This window comes from Amborella trichopoda, chromosome 3 (assembly GCF_054954075.1).
Source record: "Amborella trichopoda isolate Santa Cruz 75 chromosome 3, AtrichopodaSantaCruz75HAP2 v2.0, whole genome shotgun sequence".
Classification (NCBI taxonomy): domain Eukaryota; kingdom Viridiplantae; phylum Streptophyta; class Magnoliopsida; order Amborellales; family Amborellaceae; genus Amborella; species Amborella trichopoda.
This window is the reverse complement of record NC_142338.1, coordinates 49,286,127-49,309,154: the sequence shown is the minus strand read 5'-3', so window position 1 is coordinate 49,309,154 and position 23,028 is coordinate 49,286,127. Positions and strand designations below refer to the sequence as shown.

Genomic DNA, 23,028 nt, shown 5'->3' with positions numbered 1-23,028 from the left:
TGGCAGACCAATAGGCGGCTCATGAGCTTAATAAATGATGTTTGAGCAAGATTAAAATGGAAGTACAGCATATTATTATTACACAAGTAGATATTCTAAAACTAGGAACTAGTCAACTCTTATAAAAAAAAATGTATGTATTTACCTGGTTGTTGTATGGGAGAAAAATATTTTATTGAGTTAATAGGTGATGTCAACTCTTCTAACACAAGAAGTTGTATATATCAATTGTTACGTGCATAATACACTTTGCGTTTGGTCCCTTCTTTAATGTTAGAGGTAAAATGCGTAACAATGTTCAGTACCGGTCTCTTATCCAAAGGGTGAAGCCAAATTCATCTTCTTAAACACTTCAATATTTTTCATAAAACCTGTATGTGATTTTTTCAATGTGTTTAACAACATGACTTTACTTCTTTTAGCTGTTTGGTATGTGTGAAAATATTTTCATGAAAGTATTTTCCCATAAAAGATAGGTGCCAATTGGTGTGAAAAAATGTATTGGACCAATTGGTGTGAAAATGTATTGGAGATATAGTCCGTGATACTAAACTTGCGAGAACATTGAAGAAAATTGCAGATCATGGACCATCAGTGTTTTATACTGGTTCAGTAGCGGCAAAGTTAGGCAATACAAACCATAATACTGCTTTTCTCCCATTGCTTTTCAAACCAGAATACTGCTTTTCTCCCATTGCTTAAATCCATTTAAATTCTTATATATTTTTCACAATCTAAGAGGAATTTCAAGTTTATAAGTAGTAAACATTCTTATTACTAATTTTTATTGATTTAAAATAAAAATATACCCTTCGCTCCAAAAACTGTATAGTTATATTTCCGAGAGATATGCTCCTCTAATGTCATTCTTGAATAATTATTCTTGTTCATTAATTACTTGTAAATGTACTCTGCAAACTTTATTTTATTTTTATTTTTAAAAAAAAAACGTTTGTGTGCTACATACTACATAAATTTATGTAATCCAATTTTTATATTTTTTAATTAAAAATTTACAATTTTTTCAAAAAAAATATACCATGATCCATTAATAAGCTGAATTAGTAAACTGTGAATTTAGATGACTCGTTTTCTTGTTGAAATCATTTGGTGTAAAGTGCTGATCTTCTTGTTCATTTTAAGACTTATTTATATATGTTTTAAACATATATTTGAAGCCCGTCTTAGTGTTTCAAAATTTCATTGATGATTCGCTCCTTGTTGAAACAAGATATATGTGAAGCCCGTCTTAGTGCTTCAAAATTTCATTGATGATTGGCTTCTTGTTGAAGCAAGATACATGTGAAGCCCGTCTTAGTGCTTCAAAATTTCATTGATGATTCGTTTCTTGTTGAAACAAGGTCCAAACGAAAAAAATAAATAATGGAGATGGAAGATTCCCGATATGGAAAAAAATACTTTATTGAGTTAATAATAGCTGATGTCAACTCTTCTAATAGAACAGCTTGGATATGTCTTTTTTTTAGGGGTAAATGTTAGAATGAGATAGCAAGTGAAGTTTTAAAAAACACTGGATCCGAACTGTATCCTTGTGAATCGGCAAGATGCCAAGGGTACCGGTCTCTCATCTTAAACAGTTCAATAGTTGTCATAAACATGTTCTTACTCCTCTATCTCTCATTGCATGTCTATGTGCAACAAGCATAAATCACTAGCATATGATGTAAGAACACAATATATATAAAGTCAAGAATTAAAATCCTGCTTCAACTTTTTGGTACATAAAGTAGGTTAAGCATCCGGACTTCTTAAACTCCTTCAAAAGATTCAAACAAGCCAAACTAACTTTTCTAAAATGAAAATAAGAATGAAAAACAAAATTTAGAAAGAAAATGGGCGACACCCGTTTCTTTTTTTGTTTGGGTAGATCAGTGGGATTACATGCCTCTACCTGCTTGAAAAAGTGTCAGTGAGAATAGAGGCAGTGCCTTCTAACTGAGGCTCACGCAGTACTACCACCCTGACCCTGGCCCTGGCCCATCTTCAGAGACAGCTGCTTTGCCAAGCACAAGAATGTAGCCACAAGGTGTAAAAAAGGCACAAGGGAAATACTGGAGCCACAAGGTTAAAAAGGGCCATCTGACAGACTCATTAGGTTGCACCCGTGTCCTTTCTTATTAAAGAGAGTACAATTCACTACTCGAGGGAGAAGTGGGATGGCGTTTTGGCTTAATAAATGAGTTTGAGATTATCATGCTTGATAAGTTGCATACTATTAGGCAGCTCTTGAGCTTAATAAATGACGTATGACATAATCATACATGGTTAAGATGGAAGTACAACATATTGTGTTACAAAAGTAGATCTTCTAAAGATACGAACTTCTTAGCTCTTCTAAAAAATATGTATGCAGTTCTCATGTTGTTATATGGAAAAAATATTTAATTGACTTAATAGCTGAGATCTACTCTTTTTGTAGAGCATCTCGTACATACGAATAGTTATGCCCATAGCACGCTATGCATGTGAACTTTTTTTTTTTTTTCTTTAAATGTTAGAATGAGATAGCATTAAAAAAATTCTCCATCAGTGATGTGTTCTCGTGCGTGGGAATGTTAATGCCAAGAGTAACCGTCTCATATCCAAAGGGCTAAGTGAAATTCATCTTCTTATACAGTTCAATATCTCTCATAAACACTGTATGTGATTTATTCCACAAACATGATCGTAGTTATTTTGTTGTTTTGTACGAGTGTAAATATTTTCATTAAAGTGTTTTCATATGAAAGAATTTCTTCATCTGATTAGGTGTGGGAGTTTACTCACACCAATTTGCTAGTAATTAGGGTGAAAGAACTCCCACACTTAATCACATAAGGGAGTTCTTTAATGTGAAAATACTTTCACAAAAATATTATGAAACGTACCAAATGTGCCCTAGAAAAAAGCTTTTACGCTCCTCATGTTACTTTGCATGAAGCTATTACCCCTTCAAAAAGAAAGCCAAATATTGCAATGATATTCCCAATGGTGATATAAAAGTGATGAAAATTTAAAGGATGAAATACCAGCGATTATTGGTTGGCTGTTGACCTTAACAATTCCTTCGAGAATACAATCCGATTAGAAGAGATATAATATTGGAATAACATGTTCACAAGAGAAAATATAATATTATGATTAATGCCTATAAATACCCCTTCTCTCTCAAGTATCATCACCATCTATCTCTTTCTGGATGGTCCTTTGATAGCCTAGAGCTATCTTGGTCCATTAGTCTTTGTTCCTTCTCTCATTGTGCTTCTATTTGTGCGTGTAAGCGCACTTTTGTTGCAAACCCTATTTATAATTGACTCCCAAATACTATCCTTCATTTGCCTCAGTTGCCTGATTCCACAAAGGTATTTCTGATTTTTGGTCCATTCCCCAGGGGTTGTATATTTCTCTCTAATATTACTGGGCTAATGCTTCGTCATTTTTTGAGCAAAACATTTCTTCTCCCTTATTATTCCATTGCACTTAGTATAAATTTCGCATTAATGTTCTTAAAATTTAGGCGTTTTGATGGGATTTGGTGTATTAGTGCTCGATTCAAGTGTAGTTTTTTGCTTTAGATTTATTTACTTTGATAGGCGTGATCCATGCAAGTCTACCAAGCATTTAGCAGATTTTCATTTAAAATTGTATACGTGTTTTCTCTGTTATCTTTCAAAAGTATGCGGATGCGGTTCTCATTAAGTGGACACTTCTATTCTATATAAGAATATTGCACTTACATTTTTATTATGCCGTTACTATCGGCCTTTTCTGTTTTTTTTAGTAGTACTTAATAATGTATTTAAAATATAGTCAAGATACATTACAAGATATATAGAGCTTTCGTAATTGTTAAAATTTTATTTATATCATAATACTCTCTCTCCCTCTCCCTCTCTCGATGCGCGAGAGGGAGAGATGTGAGATGCCTTTGGGTAGGCTCGAGAGAAAAAAAGATGCCTGTGGCGGGGCTAGAGACAGAGATAGAGATAGAGGTGATCTTGAGGACCAAGAGAGAGATGGTTGGCTATAGATTTCTTTTCCTTGTGCCATTAACGTTGTCTTCGTTTTTGTTTTTTTTTCTAGTTATTCTTTTGTTTGTTTTTTTAATACGCACTACTTGAGTGACTCAACACTCGATTGGACTGACGGTTATGCCCTGCGCTCTTTTTTTTAAAAAAAAAAAGCTTGTTTCAATAAAAGGAGATGCACTGCTTCCTCAGAAAGAATGGCTATCAGATCTTCTCCCACATTGATTTTATGTTTATCTTGATGTTTGAGAAATCAGCCGGTCCAACTCGGTACCGGCCGAGTAAACCAGAACCGGAGAGTAGCTGAACCGGTTTTGGCCGGTTTAGGTTGTCTAGCAAGCAGGTTATTTTAAAAAATAAATAAATTTATATATATATATATATATAATTCCCCCAAAAAAAAAAAAAGGGATATGTTCATAATATCTTTTTCTTGAACGTTGTTTATCATTATGGCAAAAAGATTGGAATGAATTTTGGCCATGAATATTTGTTTTTACATTTTCCTTCTTTTTTGAATTATTTTTAAAATACCCCGAGGCACAAATGAAGTTGCTAAAATCCATTTTTTTACTAGTTTATGGGTTTGGTCCGATTTGTTGGTTTATCCTTTTTCTCTTTCCCAAAATTTACATGTTCATTCAGATAGGAAACATTTAACGACTTCCTTGGTTATTAATCCATGTTTTGCATTTATCTTATTGAAAAGCACTAGTTAAATGCTCAACGAAGGATCCATCTAAATGCTCAATGGATGGTCGCTATAATGGAAATGTCTTACTTACATGGAAGAGAGAAGCAACTTTTAAGGACTCAAATTCTGTTGCTCATCCAAAACCAGAATGATAGTAGCTAAATCTTCCGATGCAAATATTTTCCAAACATTCCACTATTTATTTGACTTCTAATAACCTATATTCACACCATTAAACGATCTATATGCTTATATTCGTTTCTAGACCTTTAAAAGTACCAAATTATTAAGGAGAATAAGAGAGGAAGCACTTAATTCAGTTCACGCGTTCATTTGATATTCATAAAGTAGCCATGCATCACGCTGATAGTTATTTTTTAGTGAAATGATAGAACGTACCGAGAAATATTTTAATAGAAGTGGCTCTGACGCTGCGCTATTTTGTAGCAATTGCAGCAATGTGGCCATCCTTAATTCTCTTGTTGGTCCTATTCGAAGGCATTTCTGGCCAATCGGTTCCAGGAACACTGATAAACAGGAAAGAGGTGATCACGAAAGAACATGGTGTTGTGGCGGCAGACGACGGTCGTTGTTCCCAAATTGGCAGCGAAATTCTTAAAAGAGGGGGTCATGCTGTTGATGCATCTGTTGCCACTGCACTCTGCCTTACTGTTGTCAGCCCAGCGTCGAGTGGAATTGGAGGGGGTGCTATGATGTTGGTTCGATCTGCAAATGGGAGTGTGCAAGCCTTTGACATGCGAGAAACTGCTCCCGCAGCAGCTTCAACGGTAAAAGAATGACGGAATTACTTATTTTCTATTTTAACAAAGGAAGTTTTCTCTCCACTTTTCATTTAATTATTGCTTTCATTACTTTATGAGACTTTAAGAACAAACTTAAGGTATTTTAAAAAAAAATGGCTACAATGCGAAATAATGTACCATAAACCTAGATCAATATCTTTTGCGCTAGTTGATCAGCTTTCTAGTAATCGTTGAACAAAGAAATACGTAAATCATTTACTAATGGAAAGAAATATGTTTATAGGATATGTATGCCAATGATCCCACCGCAAAAGAACAGGGTGGACTAGCTGTAGGAGTTCCAGGACAAGTGCTAGGTCTCTACACGGTGTGGACGAAATATGGCAAGCTCCCATGGAAGGAACTGGTGAAACCTGCAATTGCACTAGCAGAAGAGGGATTTAAGATATCTCCTTTTCTACATTTTCAAATGACACAAACAGAGGCGGCAATACGAAAAGATGAGGGTCTAAGAGAGCAGTTCATGGAAAATGGGAATCTCTTGAAGATTGGAGATATAGTTCGTGATGCTAAACTTGCGACAACATTGAAGAAAATTGCAAATGAGGGGGCATCAGTGTTTTATACTGGTTCAGTGGCGGTCGATTTGGTCCATGATATCAGAGAGAAACGAGGGATAATCACAATGGAAGACTTCAAAGGTTATGTGGTGAAAGAGAGGAAGCCAATTTTTGCAAAGGTCATGAACCATGAGATTTTTACCATGCCTCCGCCTTCTTCTGGTGGGGTTGGCCTGATAATGGTGCGTAATTCTTCTCGAATCACCATGGATGACTCTTGTCCAATTTATTCATCTAATAAATCAATCCCATTTTTTTGCTTTTTATGTGTCTCATTTTTTTTTTGTTTATTGCATGAGAAGATGAAGAATATATTTTATATTGTAGGTTTTGAATGTACTTGCTCAATATGGTAGTGCTGAAGCCCTTTCTGGAACCCTTGGACTTCACCGATTGGTTGAAGCGATGAAGCATATGTTCGCAGAGAGAACCAATCTAGGTGACTCAGACTTTGTGAATGTTGAACCTGTTATATCTCAAATGCTTTCCCTAAATTTTGCAAAAGAGGTGAAGAATAGGATAAATGATAGCACAACTCATAATCCCGACTTCTATCTCGAAAGGTAATAATAATTGTTAAAGCTTTAATGTTAAACACACACACACACAAAAAAAAAGGATTTCCATACAAGCTTCTTATCTCGTGAGATTTTATTTGACGTGAAATTTTTCTTTGCATTTATGTTGCAAAATACTTTTTGGGTTGGCAGATTTCACTGCATTTTCTATTTCCATAGAAAACCATTGAGCCCTCTACCTCTCATTTGTCATCAATGTAGTATTGCACTTTTTGCATTCTAAACTTTCAATTTCAAAGTGAACTCATATGTTGTTTGTTGCAGGTATAACCAAACCGTAGACCATGGCACGAGTCACATGAGCGTAGTTGATAGTGAGAGAAATGCAGTTGCCTTGACCAGCACTATTAACAATTTTTTTGGAGCCTGGTTTCGGTCTCGAAAAACAGGCATTGTACTCAACAATCAGATGGATGATTTCTCTATCCCTTCAAATACTACTTCAAATACCACCATGCCCCCGGCACCTGCAAACTTTATAAAGCCGCATAAAAGGCCCTTATCCTCCACGATGCCCACCATAATCCTCAAGGTCATCTCTCTTTTTCTCTCTCTCCCGAATGCGAATGAGAATGAGAAATGAGAATTACCTTCTTACTGCTTGTTCCATTTTATGTTAAACAGGATGGGCAACTGAACGCTGTGATTGGTGCAAGTGGAGGACCAAGAATTATTCCTGCAAACATACAGGTCCTTTTGAATCATTTCGTTCATAACATGGACCCCTTTTCTGCGATTTTGGCACCTCGAGTCTACCATAGGGTATATTTCTCTTCACCTTCTACTTCTTCATACTTATTTTACGTTATTTATCAAGAGGAATAGGCAGCATTTTATTAGCACGATACAAAATCATTACGTATAAATATAGTTTTCGAACAAAAGATAAATCAATGAATGAGAGTCGAAATGAGTTGTAAGTTCTGATTGGTACAAGGAGTTTAATTGGTTATGTTTGGGGACCTCACTCTCTCTTTGGTGTAGTGTAGTGTAGTGTAGTGAGAGATATTATTGTTTGCGTTCTTGAACATATTCTAACTTAGAAATGTCTTTGTTTTGCAGCTCATACCTAACTTTGTGGAATACGAGAAATGGGACACAGTGAGTGGGGATCACATTGAGGTGAGCCTTCGCGATAGGTTAGGGCTAGCAACCAAGGGTCATGTCCTTCAAGCCTTAGCATTTGGGGCCAAATGCCAATTTGTGGTTCAGCACCTCCCCACCATGGCAAAGGGAAAGAGCATTATTATGGGAAATCTTACCGCCGTAAGTGACCCACGAAAGGGAGGTTTCCCTGCCGGTTACTGATCGCTATCTCCATCTCATTCAAGCCTGAGGATTCAAGCCCATTACCGGTCTTATAAGAGTTTCTGGGCTTGGCCCTGCTAAATAAACCATCTTCAGGCGATCTGGGGTGGCAACTTCATTGTTATTACTATTAATTGTTAAGGGCGAAATTAATCTCGTGTGTTAATCAATCTAAATGTGCTCATGTTGTTTTACATTATAAGTTCTACTTCATGGGTACGTCCCAAGCGCCTAAGTATCCATCCAAAACTGGCCTAAGTGCACAATTGTTGAGTATTACTTTGAAGGGGTTTCCTCAATTCCTTCTCTCTCATTTTGTTGTAAGAAAGATTAATTCCCTCCGGCCTATGATATTTTTAACAAATTTTCACATTTCTTGATAGAAATTGCAGATTTTTAGTATGTTAAAAATTTTATCCCAAATTTTTGTAGATTTAAAAAAAAAAAATTCTCTCCACTAGAAAAATTTTAGAGATGTATTCCAACAAAACATACTCCCTTTTCATTTGTGAAAAACTATCACTGATCACCAGTTCCTTGTAAGTATTATTTACAAGTTTTTGTAAAATAAAATTTGCATTGTTTCATGCTTCTTAAATTTATTTATTTAATTTATTTTTATTTTTATCGAAAAGCAATAATTATTTCAGACGAATAACATGTTTTTATAATCATCTGGATTTATTTTATTTATGAATTTACTTCTTTAGTTTACCAGTCATATGATCTGTAACCCCTAAGTCTATTATCCAAGAAAAGGTATTATAGTAAGACATGAAAGTACAATAATTACCTTTGTCTTGAGAGGAGGAAATAGGATCATGTATAGAGGAAGAACTACTCATGTCAATTAGTTTATGAGAATAATCACAGTTGCACCGTTTTAAGTGGTTGCGGCCTGAGCAGCAGACCTGTTGGTTGTTCTGTAATTGGTGGGCTTTAAGTGTGGGTACAACACCCAACGCCTATCCTTCACTTGTCCTATGTTATTGCAGTGGTCACATCTTGGATGCCCTCTATTAACACGACTGTTTCCACCACCGCAATAATTATTAAAGCCTCTACATCCACCATTAGTTTCATATTTTATAGTTTCATGCTTTTCATTGGTAGTAACCAAGGTAGATTTCTCAATATTTTCTTCAGGGGTTTTGAAGCCAAGACTCATCATTTTCTTCCTATTTTTTTTCGTTGAATGGTAGCACAAACATTTCTAAATAAGGGTAATTTTGTAGTCATTAAGATTTGGCTCCTAATGGATTCATATTCATTATTTAACCCAGCCAAAAAATTAAATATTTTGTCTTGCTCAGCACGTTTTTGCTAGATTGCCAAGTTAGTAGTTGTAGATGAGTACATAGCAACTCATCCGAAGTGCCAAGGTATTCAATCATTATTTTATCTCCTTGATTTGTTTGAGAATTTTCTTGTTTTAATTGGAAAATTCGAACAACATTGTTTTGTGGGCCATACATTTCCTCAATAGAGTTCAATAAATCTTAAGTATTCTCAGCAAAAAATAAAAATTTCTAAAAAGCTTAGGTTCCATAGAGTTCAAAATCCATGACATCACAAGATCATTATTGGATTGCCATTCTTCAAACAAGGAATCATCTTTATTGAAAGCCTTTTCCTTCCCAATGATGTGCCCACGTTTGGATTTCGTAGAAAGAAAACGCCCAAGAAAGATAATTAAATTCATTAAAAAGAACGGTAGTAAGTTTCATACTAGAGTTACGTTTTGAATTTTCCATTACAAAGAAATAAAGAGAACCAGAAGAATGGCCTGATAAGTAAATAGCAATAAAAGAGTACAAACACCTCAATCGGAAAAATCGAAAACCCCAATGAATACTATTGTTTTCTCTCTCTAGAAATTGACAATACGTATTCAACTGTTTATGAATTTAATGCTCCCAATCGAAATAATTGGCCGCTTTTCTTCAAACCAAATCAAACGGCCCTTCAAAGATGTTACCTTTGAAAAAGAAAAGCCAGAGAGAGAAGATCGAGCATCCGTAATGCCAAGGGAGAATACGAACCAAGACCTCTAGGTGTTGAATCCATAGTTAGCAAGTCGGGGACTATCAATAAATCGGCTCACCATAAAATCAGAAACAAAATGTTTTTATTTTAAAAAATCGGAAGAAAAAATTGGATAAAAATACGGATCGGCAAAAATACTTCATATAAAGATATCTCTAATATATCGGATTAGGCTCAAAAAATCAGAGTAAAAAAATCGGATAAATTTATAATATTAGAAATTTGAAATTCTAAAAAATAAAAATTATGTCAAAGCCATCAATTACTAATTCATCTATAAAAATTTTACTAGACTAATATAATTTAATTAATTAATTTAGATGTCTCGTGACTCTCATTCAATCATCCAATATTAAATATGTAATTAATTAGTATATACCAAAAAAGGTACCGTATAAATCTATCCATTAAATACTTTAAGAAACATCACACCTACTTATTACATACAAAAACAAATATACTCCATAAATTTATTCATTAAAATACTTTAAATGTGGTATGGTGACAAATAGACTATAAATTTATTCATTAAATACTTAAACATAACTCCTACTTAGCAGGTACCAAAAAATAAATACACGATTTTTGTTTTCTCATTACAATTATTTAAGTATGGTATGGTGACTATGGTCGCTCCATAACTATAGTAAAAGTTTTATAAAGTTATTTAGTTGAAGAGAAGCTCGTAGAAATTTGGATTTTACATCTGTATTTACTGTGTAGAGAGAGAGAAGGAAGAAGGAAGAGAAGAAAATAGGGCTCGGCTCATAGCCATTAGGGTTCATAGAGAGAAGAAGGAAAAAGAAAATGGTTTTCACAAACCCTAATGGAAGGGACCCTAACTGATTTTTAGAGAGAGAGAAGGAAGAACCCTAATGGAAGAGACCATAACTGATTTTTAGAGAGAGAAATGGAAGATGGGATGCTGATTAGTATGAAGAAGGTGTTTTTCTCTGATTTAGTATAGTTTGAAGAGAGTTTTTTCATTTTCTTGATGAAACAGAGCTGAAGGATTAAGTTTGGGGAGCTAATCCTATATGTACAATTGCTTGCTCCGGTAAGTTTACAGTTTACACAATCAAAAACAAAATATTGATTACTTGGTCCTCTAATCACACTGTTTGCTTCTCATTCATCACTAAAAAATTATGCTTTGAGCTTTAATTTGTGCCATTAACAATACTTTCATGAAAACAAATATCACGAATAATCATAGCAATCTGCCTGTATATGATTTCTTTACACGATGATTAACTTTACAAAATGATTTGCTATAAACAGTATTTCATTTACACAATGATTCTTCAGAAGGACAACTAAAATTTGCATCTATTTGATTAAATTTTAAAAAAAAAATTATACCATCAATCTGCAACTCTGGCTTTGAAGAACACAGTGGGGATAAAAGTTTCTATTTCAGTTTTTTTTTGTTGTAGTAATTTTTTTGAAAGCATGAAAGTAGCAATGGCTGCAATAGACAAAACAAGAAAAAAATATTTTTCAAAAAAAAATATAGGTAAAAAAGAATACAATTTTTTCCCCTGATTTAAATCGTATTATGAAAAAAAACCCGTTTTAAACGGGTTTATGAAAATTATGCGCTTTTTTTCTGGCCTTTTTAAAAAGTCGCTGTTTAAAACTGTTTCTAAAAAAATACCGAATTTTTGAAGAAATCGCTATTAAACAATGATTTGCTAACTGTGATTGGATCCTATACGACGGAAGCTGGGCTTTGAACCGAGACATCGACTCACATGAACAGCAAGCCACCATGATAGAAGTGAAGCAGTCGAAAGAAAGAGGAGAGTTTGCACTCGAAAGAAAGAAGAAAGATTACACTTTCTTTCAAAAAAAAAAAAAACCAAGCGTCAAGAAAGAGGAGAGCTTGCCCTTTCCTCGGAGATTTGCGCTTTGACTTCCTTCCAACTTTTACACTTTCCTTCAACTCTTACAGTTTCCTTCAACCACCCCTCATGAGAGAGAAAACGACGAGAGACAAAGATAACCAGTGAGAGAGCAGAAGGAATGGTTGGTGGCCACGCTCGTGCAAAATGGTTTGCTTATCGCCTTTAGATAGGAGTAGGAAAAGGAAAAGTAGGAGAGTAGAGAGATGAGTTAGTACAAAGTGAGAGTGGAGTTCATTTGAATTTGGTGCTATCCAAAATCAAAATCTCATATTTTGTGGGAATGATATATTCTCATATTTTGTGGGATTGAGATTTATATAGATACATTTTTCAAAAAAAATAGAAATCCAAAAAGATTTGGTTTTGATATATATATATATATATAGGAAGTTTCTTATTTACTATGGATTCTTAAAGAATAGTGGTTTCTCTAGAGAGAGAGTGAGATAGAGTTTCTTGTATATAGGATGCAATTTCTATTTCCTCCTAAAGAGAAGAGAAAACATTGAAGATTTTCCCTTTTAGTAAGAGAAAAGTCAGTTTCTTGTTGCTCTCGTGTCTTTATCTAGTGTTGTCGATATTGTCAGAAGTAAATAGAATGAATGAAGAGTTGTTTTTCCAAAATCTTTGATGTAACTTTCATTGATATAGTGGATTTTTATTTGCCGTGCTTGTGGATGTGACCCTTTTAGAGTGAATCACATGAATATTTGCCTTCATGTGTTATGTGTTTAATGATTTATTTCCAATACTTTATTTGCCAAAAAAATCAACCTATCGGGTTTAGAGCTTCGGTGCACAACAAGTGATATCAGAGCCCGATTGGTATCAGTGCACAACAAGTGATATTAAACAACAACAAGCTCTTCTTAGGGTTTTCAAAACGAGAGGCGGCATATTAATGGTGATGGATCGGCTTGCTCTGATATTATGTAGAATTTGAAATATAAAAAATAGTGACGAGTGAAAAAGAGATCAATAAGACATATATGTGGTTCAGCAATGGTGCCTTCATCTACGGAAGATAAACCAGTATCTCATTTATAAGGATTAGATTTATAGAGTTACAGCTCTTATTTTTTAGGGAAAAAAATCCCATTACAATTGTAATCCCACAAAATAACTCAATATAAAAAACTCAATCTTTGGCTACTATAATTATTAACAACTTTAACATTATTAAGGAAAACAACATAGACTCATGATCGAGCCCAAACGATAGGGAGGCCATTATTTAAGCAGCAAAGGCACTCTAAAAAGAGTGAGAAATTAATTAAATCAGTAGCCAGCCGGGTAGCCGCCCTTTCTTGGGTCACAAACGGCAGTAAGATTTGCAACGATAATCGTCTGTCCCTTTGCGAGGCCACTTTGGGCAGCGTGATTTGGGAGGATAATCTTCTGTCCCTCAGCGAAAGAAGGCGGGATGTCGTGGACCACAAATTGGCATTTCGCACCTTCGGATACATTTGTAAGGACATGACCTTTCTTTGCCAAGGCTAACCTAATGTACGGGGGCACTTCAATGTGATTACCATCCACTGTATCCCAGTTTTCGTATTCCAAAATGTTGGGTATGAGCTGTAAATAAATACAAAAAAAAAAAAAACAGCAAGAAACCAATTTTAGGTTACAATATGTTAAGTATATAACGTGACTATTTATTTTTTATACGATGGGATCATAATCATTAATAACTATTAGACCTGAAATTGGGCGGTTGAAGATATGTCTTTCTTTGGGCACAAAATCCAAAATAATATTTATTGATTTTTATGATGCACTTATACAATTTGAATTCACATCTGATGGTTAAAAGTAATTGTGACCTAAATATATATACTCTAACAACAATATTTATCACTTGCCGGATGTTAGAGAGAGAGAGAGGGGTTCATCAATCTCCTCGGTCCCAAGACCATTTACAATTCATTTTGAGCTTTGAGTCTCTCTTTGATTTATAATTTTTTGAAAATTAAATTTGGAGGAATTAAGTAGTTGGAATATGGCTCTAATGCTGATAATAACGATATTTAGAGGAATTATTTTTCTGCTTTTGTTCTCTCATGGGGCACATTTGTCTACGATCTTCCACTCTCATAAAGAAAATCCTAATTACTCCAAAACATAAATGAATGAAGAAGCACAAGGAGAGTAGAAATATACCACATGGTAAAGTCGAGGCGCTAAAACGGAAGCCCATGGGTCCATCTTATGAACAAAATAATTCAAAAAAACCTGCATAACTGCAGTCATTATTCTTGGTCCTCCACTGCCACCAATCACACCCTTAAGTTGTCCATCCTGTTTAATATAAATAAGATAGGGAGTAAGAAGCTATATTCTCATATGAGAGAGAGAGAGAGAGGGGACCTACCCTTAAGTTGTCCATCCTGTTTAACATAAATAACATAAGGAGTAAGAAGGTTTATTCTCATATGAGAGAGAGAGAGGGGACCTTGACGAATATGGTGGGTGTCATGGAGGATAATGGCCTTTTGTATGGCTCGATGAAGTTTGCCGGAGCTGGAGGCATAGTGGTATTTGAAGTGGTATTTGAAGGGACGGAGAAATCGTTCATCTGATTGTTGAGTATTATGCCTGTTTTCTGAGACCGAAACAATGCTCCAAAATAGAAATTAATAGAAGAAGTCAAAGAAACTGCATTTCTCTCACTATCGACGACACATAGGTGCCATGGTCACTTGGCGATAGAAACCTGCAAAAATATGTTGATGCTTTGAAGATTGGAAGTTTGAAATTTTAGAGAGAAAGAAAATATTGATGCTTTGAAGATGGAAGATTAAAGTTCTAGATAGAGAGAGAGCGCTAAGTGGTTTTCAATGAAATCCTCACTATGTGGTTACATAAGAAAAAGGTCTTAATTTAGGTACTAAAGGGCGTTGCACCTTGACATGCAAGGCAATGAGAATCTATATTGTTGTGCTACGACCCTCTATGTTAAAGCACCAAAACAATGCTAATGCAACCTTGTTTCATGTAGTTAGTTGATCACTTTCATTGGCAATGAAGAGAAACAGACCTTCACAAATTGCACTAAAAACTAAAATAAAATAAATAACAAATATAACAAAAAAAATAAAAAGTAGAAATCTCCTTATCCAATAATATTTGACAACAATTGTTGAAGCAAACAATTTATCTCAAATAAATGAACAATTGTTTCATACGAGCTGGAATGCGTTTGTGCAATATGTGGTCTGGAGGTATAAAACATCCGTTTTAAAGACGAATGCAAATAGGCGGTCCCTCTAAAAACAGTTGTAATTAATAATCCAAATATTTTCTTAATATAATTATTATTTCTAATTTTTTAAATTTTTTTATTTATACATATCCATGATCTCTATGTTAAATATTATGTATTCTCTAAAACTCAGGATCAAGTTATATTTAAAAAATATATCTATTTCCAAGCCAGCATTTGCATATGTGCGGGTTTAGGCGCATGGTAACCGTGTCCCAAATAATACCTGACCCACTACGTATCGCTTTGGGGTGTTGCTAGCTATTTGGATAAGAAGCTTTAAGAATATAGGGTACCTTAAAAAAAAATAGTAGTCAGGATCATGAGTTGTGTTATCTTGTATTCTGCTCCTCAACATTCTTGCAAAGCCTGGAGACAGCATTTTAGCTACACTGGGATTAAGATCGACAAAGTCTGGGTCACCTAGGCTCCATCTCTGTGCAAACATGTGCTTGATTGCTTCAATCATTCGGTGGAGTCCGAGGGGGTTCAAAAGAGCTTTATAATCAATTCCATATTCATCAAGTATATTTAAAACCTATAAGAGAAAATAGATCCTTCAAGTAATCAATTATCTTTCTTACACCAACCAAGAAAGTGTTTGTGTGTCTGTGTGAGAGATACAGAGCGAGGGTACAGTCAGAAGAATTACGCACCATTAGTACCCCAAAACCACCCGAAGCAGGAGGAGGCATGGTAACGATTTCGTGATCCATGACATTTCTGGAAATTGGCCTCCTCTTTTTAATGGCGTAACCTTTCAAGTCTTCCATGGTGATTATCCCTCCTTTCTCTTGGATATCAGTAAGCAAATCGAGCCCCACTGAACCGTTATAAAACACCGATGGCCCATCAACTGCAATTTTTTCCAATGTATTGGCAAGTACAACATCACGACACATATCTCCATCCTTCAATAGCTTTCCATTTCTCATGAACTTCTCTCTTAAACCCTTATCTCTGCGTATTGCTTCCTCTGTAGCTTCCATTTGATGGTGCAGATAGCCAGATACCGTAAATCCATCTCTTGCTAGAGCAATTGCAGGTTTCACCAGTTCCTTCCAAGGAACCTTGCCATGATCCTTCCAAGCCTCATAGAGACTTAATAATTCCCCTGGAACTGCTACAGATAGTCCACCATGTACTTTTGCAGCGGGATGATTCTCATACATATCCTATCAAAGGGAAAAGTTTTTATAAGGTTGCAACGTTAAAATGTAGAATCATAGATGCGCTTCAAAGCTCTATAGGAATTATTGTTTTAATATCGAAAAAACCCTCTAATCGATCATCTAGACATCGAGATGTATGAATATGAAAAAAAAAAAAAAATTTGAGTCCTGAAAATAGTGCATCTTGCAACACATTATCTAGACCGTCCATTTTCAAGATTTTCTTATCTTTGTAGATCTACTTGATTTTTACCATTTTTGGATTTTAAAATTTTCTAATTAGGTATGAAAATAGATTTTAAGATAATACTAAGAATTTTTTACAACAAAATTACATAAAATTTTAAGGTTCGTCTTAATTGGATTCTTTAAGGTTGCAACCTTATAGAAACCACACCCATATTATTGTATTTGAGTATTTGTTTGTTCAAAAAATTGCTGGAAAAAAAAGACAAATGCGGAATGTCTATTTAGGCAATTGGTTAATAAAGTGCAAATAAATTGAAATTAGGGAAAATTACGGAATTCCGTTAGATGTAACATTTGCCTTGGCTGTAACATTCTTCGCAAAAATATCTCTCATCGAAAAGTCTCTAACACACATTAGGCCGAAACAAACTTTTTTTCCCTACCCCGAGGGCACTTTTTAGCATAATTTAGGATGTAAGTCCACTTTTAAATAAAATTAGAAAATCCATGGGAAACTTTTCTCTCTCAATCTCTGTTGCTCCCTCTAACTCTCCCTCCCTCTCTCTCTCTTTCTCTCTCTCTATCTAAAATTAAACAAAAAATTGTGTTTTGAAAATATTGCATTCTCAAGCCACAAGTATTAAAGATGAAGGAAGAGCACATAACGAGCAAATGATGGTCCACGCATTATCGGCCACAGTTCCCAAATAAAAACATAGAGTGTTTTTCTCTCGTATTTATTTCACGGTTCCAATGAGTCCTTGTAGAAATGAGTCACCTCTTAAAAATCTATTTTTGAGATAAGTTTTTCGATCTAATTTTTAAGGACATACAATCTCCAACATGGAGATCATGAATATGAATAAATAAATAAATTTTAAAAATTAAAAATATTTCTATTTAAAAAATATTTGGACCCTTAGTTTTCAGTTATTTTTAAGTTAGTTTTCAGTTATTTTTAAGTGGACCACCCATGTGCATCCACTTTAAGTTGATGCTTTATCGTAAATGTAGAAATGCTGTCCCCTCATGAAGCAATTTTCCTAATTTTTGAGCTATCCATTTTAGTTCTATATTTAACTCAACCATTTTAACGGCCTCAATTAAAAAAAGTAATTTTTCTCTTTCTAAATAATTCCCTATTTATAATACATAAAATAATAAGTTGCCATATATTTACTCATTTTATAACGAGGCAACCGATTGACAAGGTGTTACGTGAAGCTGAGGTTGTTGCACCGCAAAATATTTATGTGAGAATGAAAGGGTAATTTAAATGAAGTTTCTAACATTATAAGAACAAAAAATAATAATGCAATGAATTCTTTTTAATCTAAATCATTTAATGTATTTAAAAAGAACTTCAAGAGGATTCCTTTGGTTTCCCATAAGCCAATAATAAGTTTAAAATTGGAGTAAAAAAAAAAAAAATTTATTTTTGCTAAATAATAAATTAGCAAATGTATTCATTATTTTACCCTTGAAGCCGCTCCAGGAGCAGTTTCTCGCATGTCATAGCCCAGTGCTTGGCCATTTGCAGATCTAAGCAACATGAAAGATCCCCCACCAATACCACTCGATCCTGGGCTAACAACACCGACGCAGAAGGTAGTGGCAACCGCTGCATCAACTGCGTGGCCCCCTTTTTGAAGAATCTTGCTACCAATTTCGGAACAACGGCCATCGCTTGCCGCCACAACACCATTCTCTACTGTGATCACTTCTGGGTCATCTGCCATAGTTCTCGGAATTGAACGGCATGAAATGGGTTCGAATAGGACCAATAGGAGAATTACGGACGGCCACATTGCTGCCGATGCAATGAAATGGCATAGAATTAGTACCAATTGAATTAAATACTCCATACGCATGATTTATTGGTAAGTTTTATTATTTCAAGAATAATTCACGTGAGTGTTGAATAAGTACTTTGTGAACCTCAAATGAACCCATGAACTAAATGAAGCATCCTCTCCCTCGTTAGTCACCTGAAGTTTGGTCTTGCAAGGAGAAAAACGCTCGTATATCATTTAATGGTGTCAATAGACTATATTGCACAGCTTTGGATGATCTTTTCTCCTTGGGTTATATTCTTTTACAAATTATCATTTAGGGAAAAAATATTTTGTAATCATATTAAAGAAGACCATAGCCCATTTATAGATGGCAGTGTGGGCACGTAAAGAGAACGAAGAGCATTAAGCTTTCGAAAAGCAGTTTTGTTTTTCATAGATGAAAAAATAAAGAGCAGTTATGAAAGAAGTAGACAAGTATTTAATTGCTTGCTATTTGAAAGAAGAAGCTTAAATTGCATTAAAAATAGGATAAAAATAATATCAACCATAGAGAAGAAATGATAGACGGAGCAATTTACTCCGTTACTGTTGTACAAGTAATAAAAATTAAAACCAATTACTATTGTATAGGTAACGAAATCAAAACCAAAGATAAAACAAAACATAGAATATGATGTTTTAGGTGTGGAATAATGATGAAAGTGGGTCAGCACAAACAAAGTATGACTTGTGAGCCAGGATTATAATAAGGGAAAAAGTAATATAGAGCCGAGGCTCTAAACAATCAAATCAGAACCTACCTCAAAACTTTCACAAGAAGAGGTTGTTTAGATGCCTAAATATCCACAATTTGATCATCTCGACAACAAGATGAATGGACATGAGAAAAAAATGAATTTTAAGTTTTGCAAATAGTGCATCTTGTAACACATTTTTGGGCCATCAATTTTCAAGATTTTCAAGTTTTCATAGATCTGCTCGATCTACACTATTTTTGAAGCTTTAAATACTTATAATTAAAAATGAAAACATATTTTAAGACTATCACAAAGATTTCCAATATTGAGACTGCATTTCTCAGTACTATTTGAAGATGCATTTTACTTTGATTGTTTAGAGCCTCAGCTCTATACACACGGCACCCTTATAATAATCGTATAATGAATAATACAAAAGAGAAATTACGTATGGATCCTATTTTAGTATCCCTTTTTATATTGAGATGCTCAATACTTTTTGCCAATATTACGTGGAGACCACTCCCATTTTGCTACCTTTTCTTTTACTATTGTTTCCACGTCAGACACTTCCAACACTAGACGTAATTTTTCTTATTTTTCTTTTGCTAAAGGCTTGTCTGTATCAGAAACACCTTGATCATTGGGTACCGCAATGCTTGTAATGTGACACAACCCCAAAGTCTAAGTTCATAGAGTATACGACATTTTCCATTTCCCCATTTCCCGTTCACTCTCTCTTTCTGTCCCCTCTCTCTGTAACCTAGCTATCTCTGAACATAAAGTTGTCTGATATTACAAACACCAAATAAGCAACTAGGAAAGGATGTTCGGTGTTTCTAATATAGGATGGCAAAAGACAAACTGAAAAATTGCAAAATTTCTTTCCTCTCAAGTGTTTGAAATGTCAGACAGGGGGCAATTCTAAAAAGAAATGGAGGCATGTTGGTGCTGGGCTCCGCATAACATTTGCAAAAACATTTGAAATGTCAAACAGGGGACAATTCTAAAAAAAAGGGGTGGCATGTTGGTGGTGATCTCCACATAATATTTGCAAAATTATGGAGCATCTCGTAAGAAAGGTTCTAAAAGGGGTCCGTATGTAATTTTCCCAAAACAAAATTTTCAGTTTCGTGAGCTGATATTGCTTAGGAGCTTTTGCTCGTATATCTCCTCCTGTATTTTGAGATTTTTCTTTTTCCTTCATGTTTTTCTTTTCTTTTATTTTTTAAAGAAGTTGTTAATAATTACCAAACTAACAAAAGTCTCATAGTAGTAGAATGGATAATGCAGGTGTTTGGATAACTAATTGCTTCTTATAGATGCATGGATCACACCTTTCAAAATATGTACCGGTGAATTGAATGCTGCATATAATGAGGTAGAAGAAGCTTTACGGCAACAGGTGGTGAAACTAAAAAATTTGTGGGTGAAACGGGGGCTGAAGTGTAATCGGTGAGAAAATAATTTGAAATTACAATAGAAAACGAAGAAACCTTCCTGTTTTCAGTTATACTCCAAAGCACTCTCTCAAGAATGTATTTTGCCCTCTTTCTGTCAAATAACAGTATGAAAAAGGTTCACCAGGAAAAAACAGTCCTTGGAATATCCGAAAAACCGAAGGTCACAAAAATACTCGCGGGCAATCCTACAGAGCACCAGAGTTGTCTCAAGTAGAGAGAGAGAGAGAGAGAGAGAGAGTGAAAATACGAATAACGAACTTAAAAAATCGCAGCATTTGCCTGGTTGAATTAGAGAAGGAAATTACAAAGCAATAACTAGGTCACAGTAGAGTGTAGATGAGGCATGTGTCCATAAACATAAAACCCTTGAGGAAAGGTCGAGCCCTATTTTATCTCATTGTGACCTATATATGTTTAATGTGCAGACAGAAAAGGGTATGGTAGTCAGTATAAATTTCGTCGACTCTTCTCTCTATTTCTCTCTTCCTAGGGTAGGGAAATGCAGTTCGTAGCAGTGTTAGCAAAATTGAATCGGAACACTTAACCAGACATGGGATCGGAAGCGATTTAATTGGTCTAATCGTTAAACCGGTCGATTCAACCGTTCTAATCAGGCAAGTCCCAAACGATAAAAAAAAGTGTTAAAAAACAAAAAAGATACAAAAAAAATCTACTAAAATATGAAAAGCATATAAAAATGTGATTAAAACAATACACACTCAAATGAAGTTGAAAATTATTGAAAAAAAATAGATTTTAACCAATCGATTTGTGCCTAGGGTATTTTTAAAATTTTCTGAAAAAGACGGGAAAATATAAAAGTGAGTATCAATGACCACAAAATTTTTTAATCTTTACCATAATGTAAATAATATTAAAATAGTGTTAAGAAATAGACTTGACCAACTCTTTTCTTTAAAAGAAAATACAAAAAAACTTAAGTTATATACAATATAGAGCATTCTTTTTGTAAATACGTAGTAAATGACATATTGGTTAATAGATCTAATAGGCAATTAAATAGTATATGGTGTATTGGTTAGTGGGCCTAACAACAAATTATTTCTTTACAAGAACTTTCAAGTTCGATTCATTCGGGGAAGTAATTTTTGAACTTCTTAGCAATGTAATGAATTCTTAGAATTGTTAAAATGAACCACAACAATGTCTAAAAAGAAAGCTGATGGAAAGATTTGAACAGTGATTCATGTAAAGTATAGTCGCCAGTGCTAACCAATACACCATTCTAAAATATTCGGTTGATCACCAAAACCATCCGAAACCGGAACCGGCCGCTAACCGGTTCCGATCTAACCGGACGACTAGCGGTTAGATCAGCCGATTTTGCGAACAATGATTGGTGGTTGGGGGGCAAATGTCTCAACATAAAGTCCCATCCTCCATTTCAACCGTAAACATATTAAAACAGAAAAAACAAATGACCGGGGGTCCAAACGATTATACCTTTGTCGAATCAAGGAATACAAGCTAGTGCTTGGGAGGCCACTATTGGAGTATGCACACAGCAGTGAAGGAGCAACTGAGACAAATGGAGCAAAATAAGTCGAGGCTAAGCGAAAAACCTTGAAAACACAAGTGCGCAAGATTGCACTCGGACACAGACACAGAGCGAGCGAGAGAGAGAATGGTGATGATGCCAAGAGGGGGAGATAGAGAGAGAGGATGGTGGTGATGCTTAGATCCTTGAGAGAGGTGGTGTATTTATAGGCACTTTGGGTGGTCCCCAAGAGATGGTTTTCTACATCGAGCTCGTACACACGATGTTCTTGGCATTCAGTTAGCTGGTGAAAAGTTATACAGTAGAAGCCATTCGCTAATTGTCTCATTTGCGTTATTTGTAGTTATGGATTAAAGTAATACATTGTGATCTCTCTCTCTCTCTCTCTCTCTCTCTCTCCCTCTAACTACTAACCTGTGTGAGTGATTACTCTCCTAATTATATGCTTCTAGTGAGTGTGGAACGATATTCATTTGCTGAATTAACACTGTAACATTGTACTCTTAGGTACTGTTTGGACAGACAGACCATGTAATGAAACGTCTAGTAAGTTGGTACGCTTCAATAACACAGGAAAGCGACTCTTGTACGGATTGCGTTAATTAGATTTTACGATTTAACTGAGGTAAAACGTAAGATTCATTCTTAGGGATCCTACCTTAATTAGTAAAGGTTATATTTTATAAAACGACAGGCAGTTCCGCTTCTATTAGGGGGAGGCTCGCCCTTGAAGAGGGTTGCGAGCGCTTCCCCTTAGCCCATAGGCTAGAAAAAGTGAAAGAAAAATTACAAAAAGATGAAAAATATCTAGAAAAATTAAAAGGATTAATTGCCGAGTTACCTGCATGCAAAAAAAGTAAAAAAAATTTCAAAAAAAGGTGAAACAACTCCAAAAAAATCTTTAAAAATCAAAAGAAATTAAAAGGATTAATAGAAATTATT

General features: G+C 34.8%; 2 protein-coding genes across 3 annotated transcripts; one reads left to right on the top strand and one right to left on the bottom strand.

Annotated features, from left to right (window-relative positions):
• Positions 1-3,193: 3,193 nt before the first annotated feature.
• Positions 3,194-8,194, top strand: LOC18429077 (glutathione hydrolase 2). 2 transcript variants are annotated; one of them, XM_020664345.2, is made up of 7 exons: positions 3,194-3,362; positions 5,179-5,510; positions 5,770-6,288; positions 6,434-6,669; positions 6,949-7,216; positions 7,309-7,446; positions 7,747-8,194. In XM_020664345.2, the coding sequence occupies exons 2-7, from the start codon at positions 5,181-5,183 to the stop codon at positions 7,990-7,992; spliced, it is 1,737 nt and encodes a 578-aa protein (XP_020520004.1). In that variant the 5' UTR covers positions 3,194-3,362; positions 5,179-5,180; the 3' UTR covers positions 7,993-8,194. The 2 variants fall into 2 exon arrangements, with proteins under 2 accessions (XP_020520004.1, XP_088718709.1); XM_088862583.1 differs by having other exon boundaries at positions 5,170-5,510.
• Positions 8,195-12,684: 4,490 nt separating this feature from the next.
• Positions 12,685-18,310, bottom strand: LOC18429076 (glutathione hydrolase 2). Its single transcript, XM_011623376.2, has 7 exons — positions 18,050-18,310; positions 15,867-16,385; positions 15,507-15,748; positions 15,299-15,309; positions 14,401-14,642; positions 14,109-14,246; positions 12,685-13,523 (listed from the first exon to the last, which is right to left on the bottom strand). The coding sequence occupies exons 1-7, from the start codon at positions 18,308-18,310 to the stop codon at positions 13,224-13,226; spliced, it is 1,713 nt and encodes a 570-aa protein (XP_011621678.2). The 3' UTR covers positions 12,685-13,223.
• Between the last annotated feature and the right edge of the window lie 4,718 nt (positions 18,311-23,028).

What these genes read in the sequence shown, in the direction of transcription:
- LOC18429076 (XM_011623376.2), bottom strand. Translation starts at nt 18,310, where the DNA reads ATGGCAGATGACCCAGAAGTGATCACAGTAGAGAATGGTGTTGTGGCG. An exon ending in GTGGTTTTGGGGTACTAATG is followed by an intron (nt 15,749 to 15,866) that starts GTGCGTAATTCT and finishes TTTCTCTTATAG; the next exon opens with GTTTTAAATATACTTGATGA. An exon ending in CGCCTCGACTTTACCATGTG is followed by an intron (nt 13,524 to 14,108) that starts GTATATTTCTAC and finishes ATTTATTTACAG; the next exon opens with CTCATACCCAACATTTTGGA.
- LOC18429077 (XM_020664345.2), top strand. Translation starts at nt 5,181, where the DNA reads ATGTGGCCATCCTTAATTCTCTTGTTGGTCCTATTCGAAGGCATTTCT. An exon ending in CTCCCGCAGCAGCTTCAACG is followed by an intron (nt 5,511 to 5,769) that starts GTAAAAGAATGA and finishes ATATGTTTATAG; the next exon opens with GATATGTATGCCAATGATCC. An exon ending in CACCTCGAGTCTACCATAGG is followed by an intron (nt 7,447 to 7,746) that starts GTATATTTCTCT and finishes TTTGTTTTGCAG; the next exon opens with CTCATACCTAACTTTGTGGA.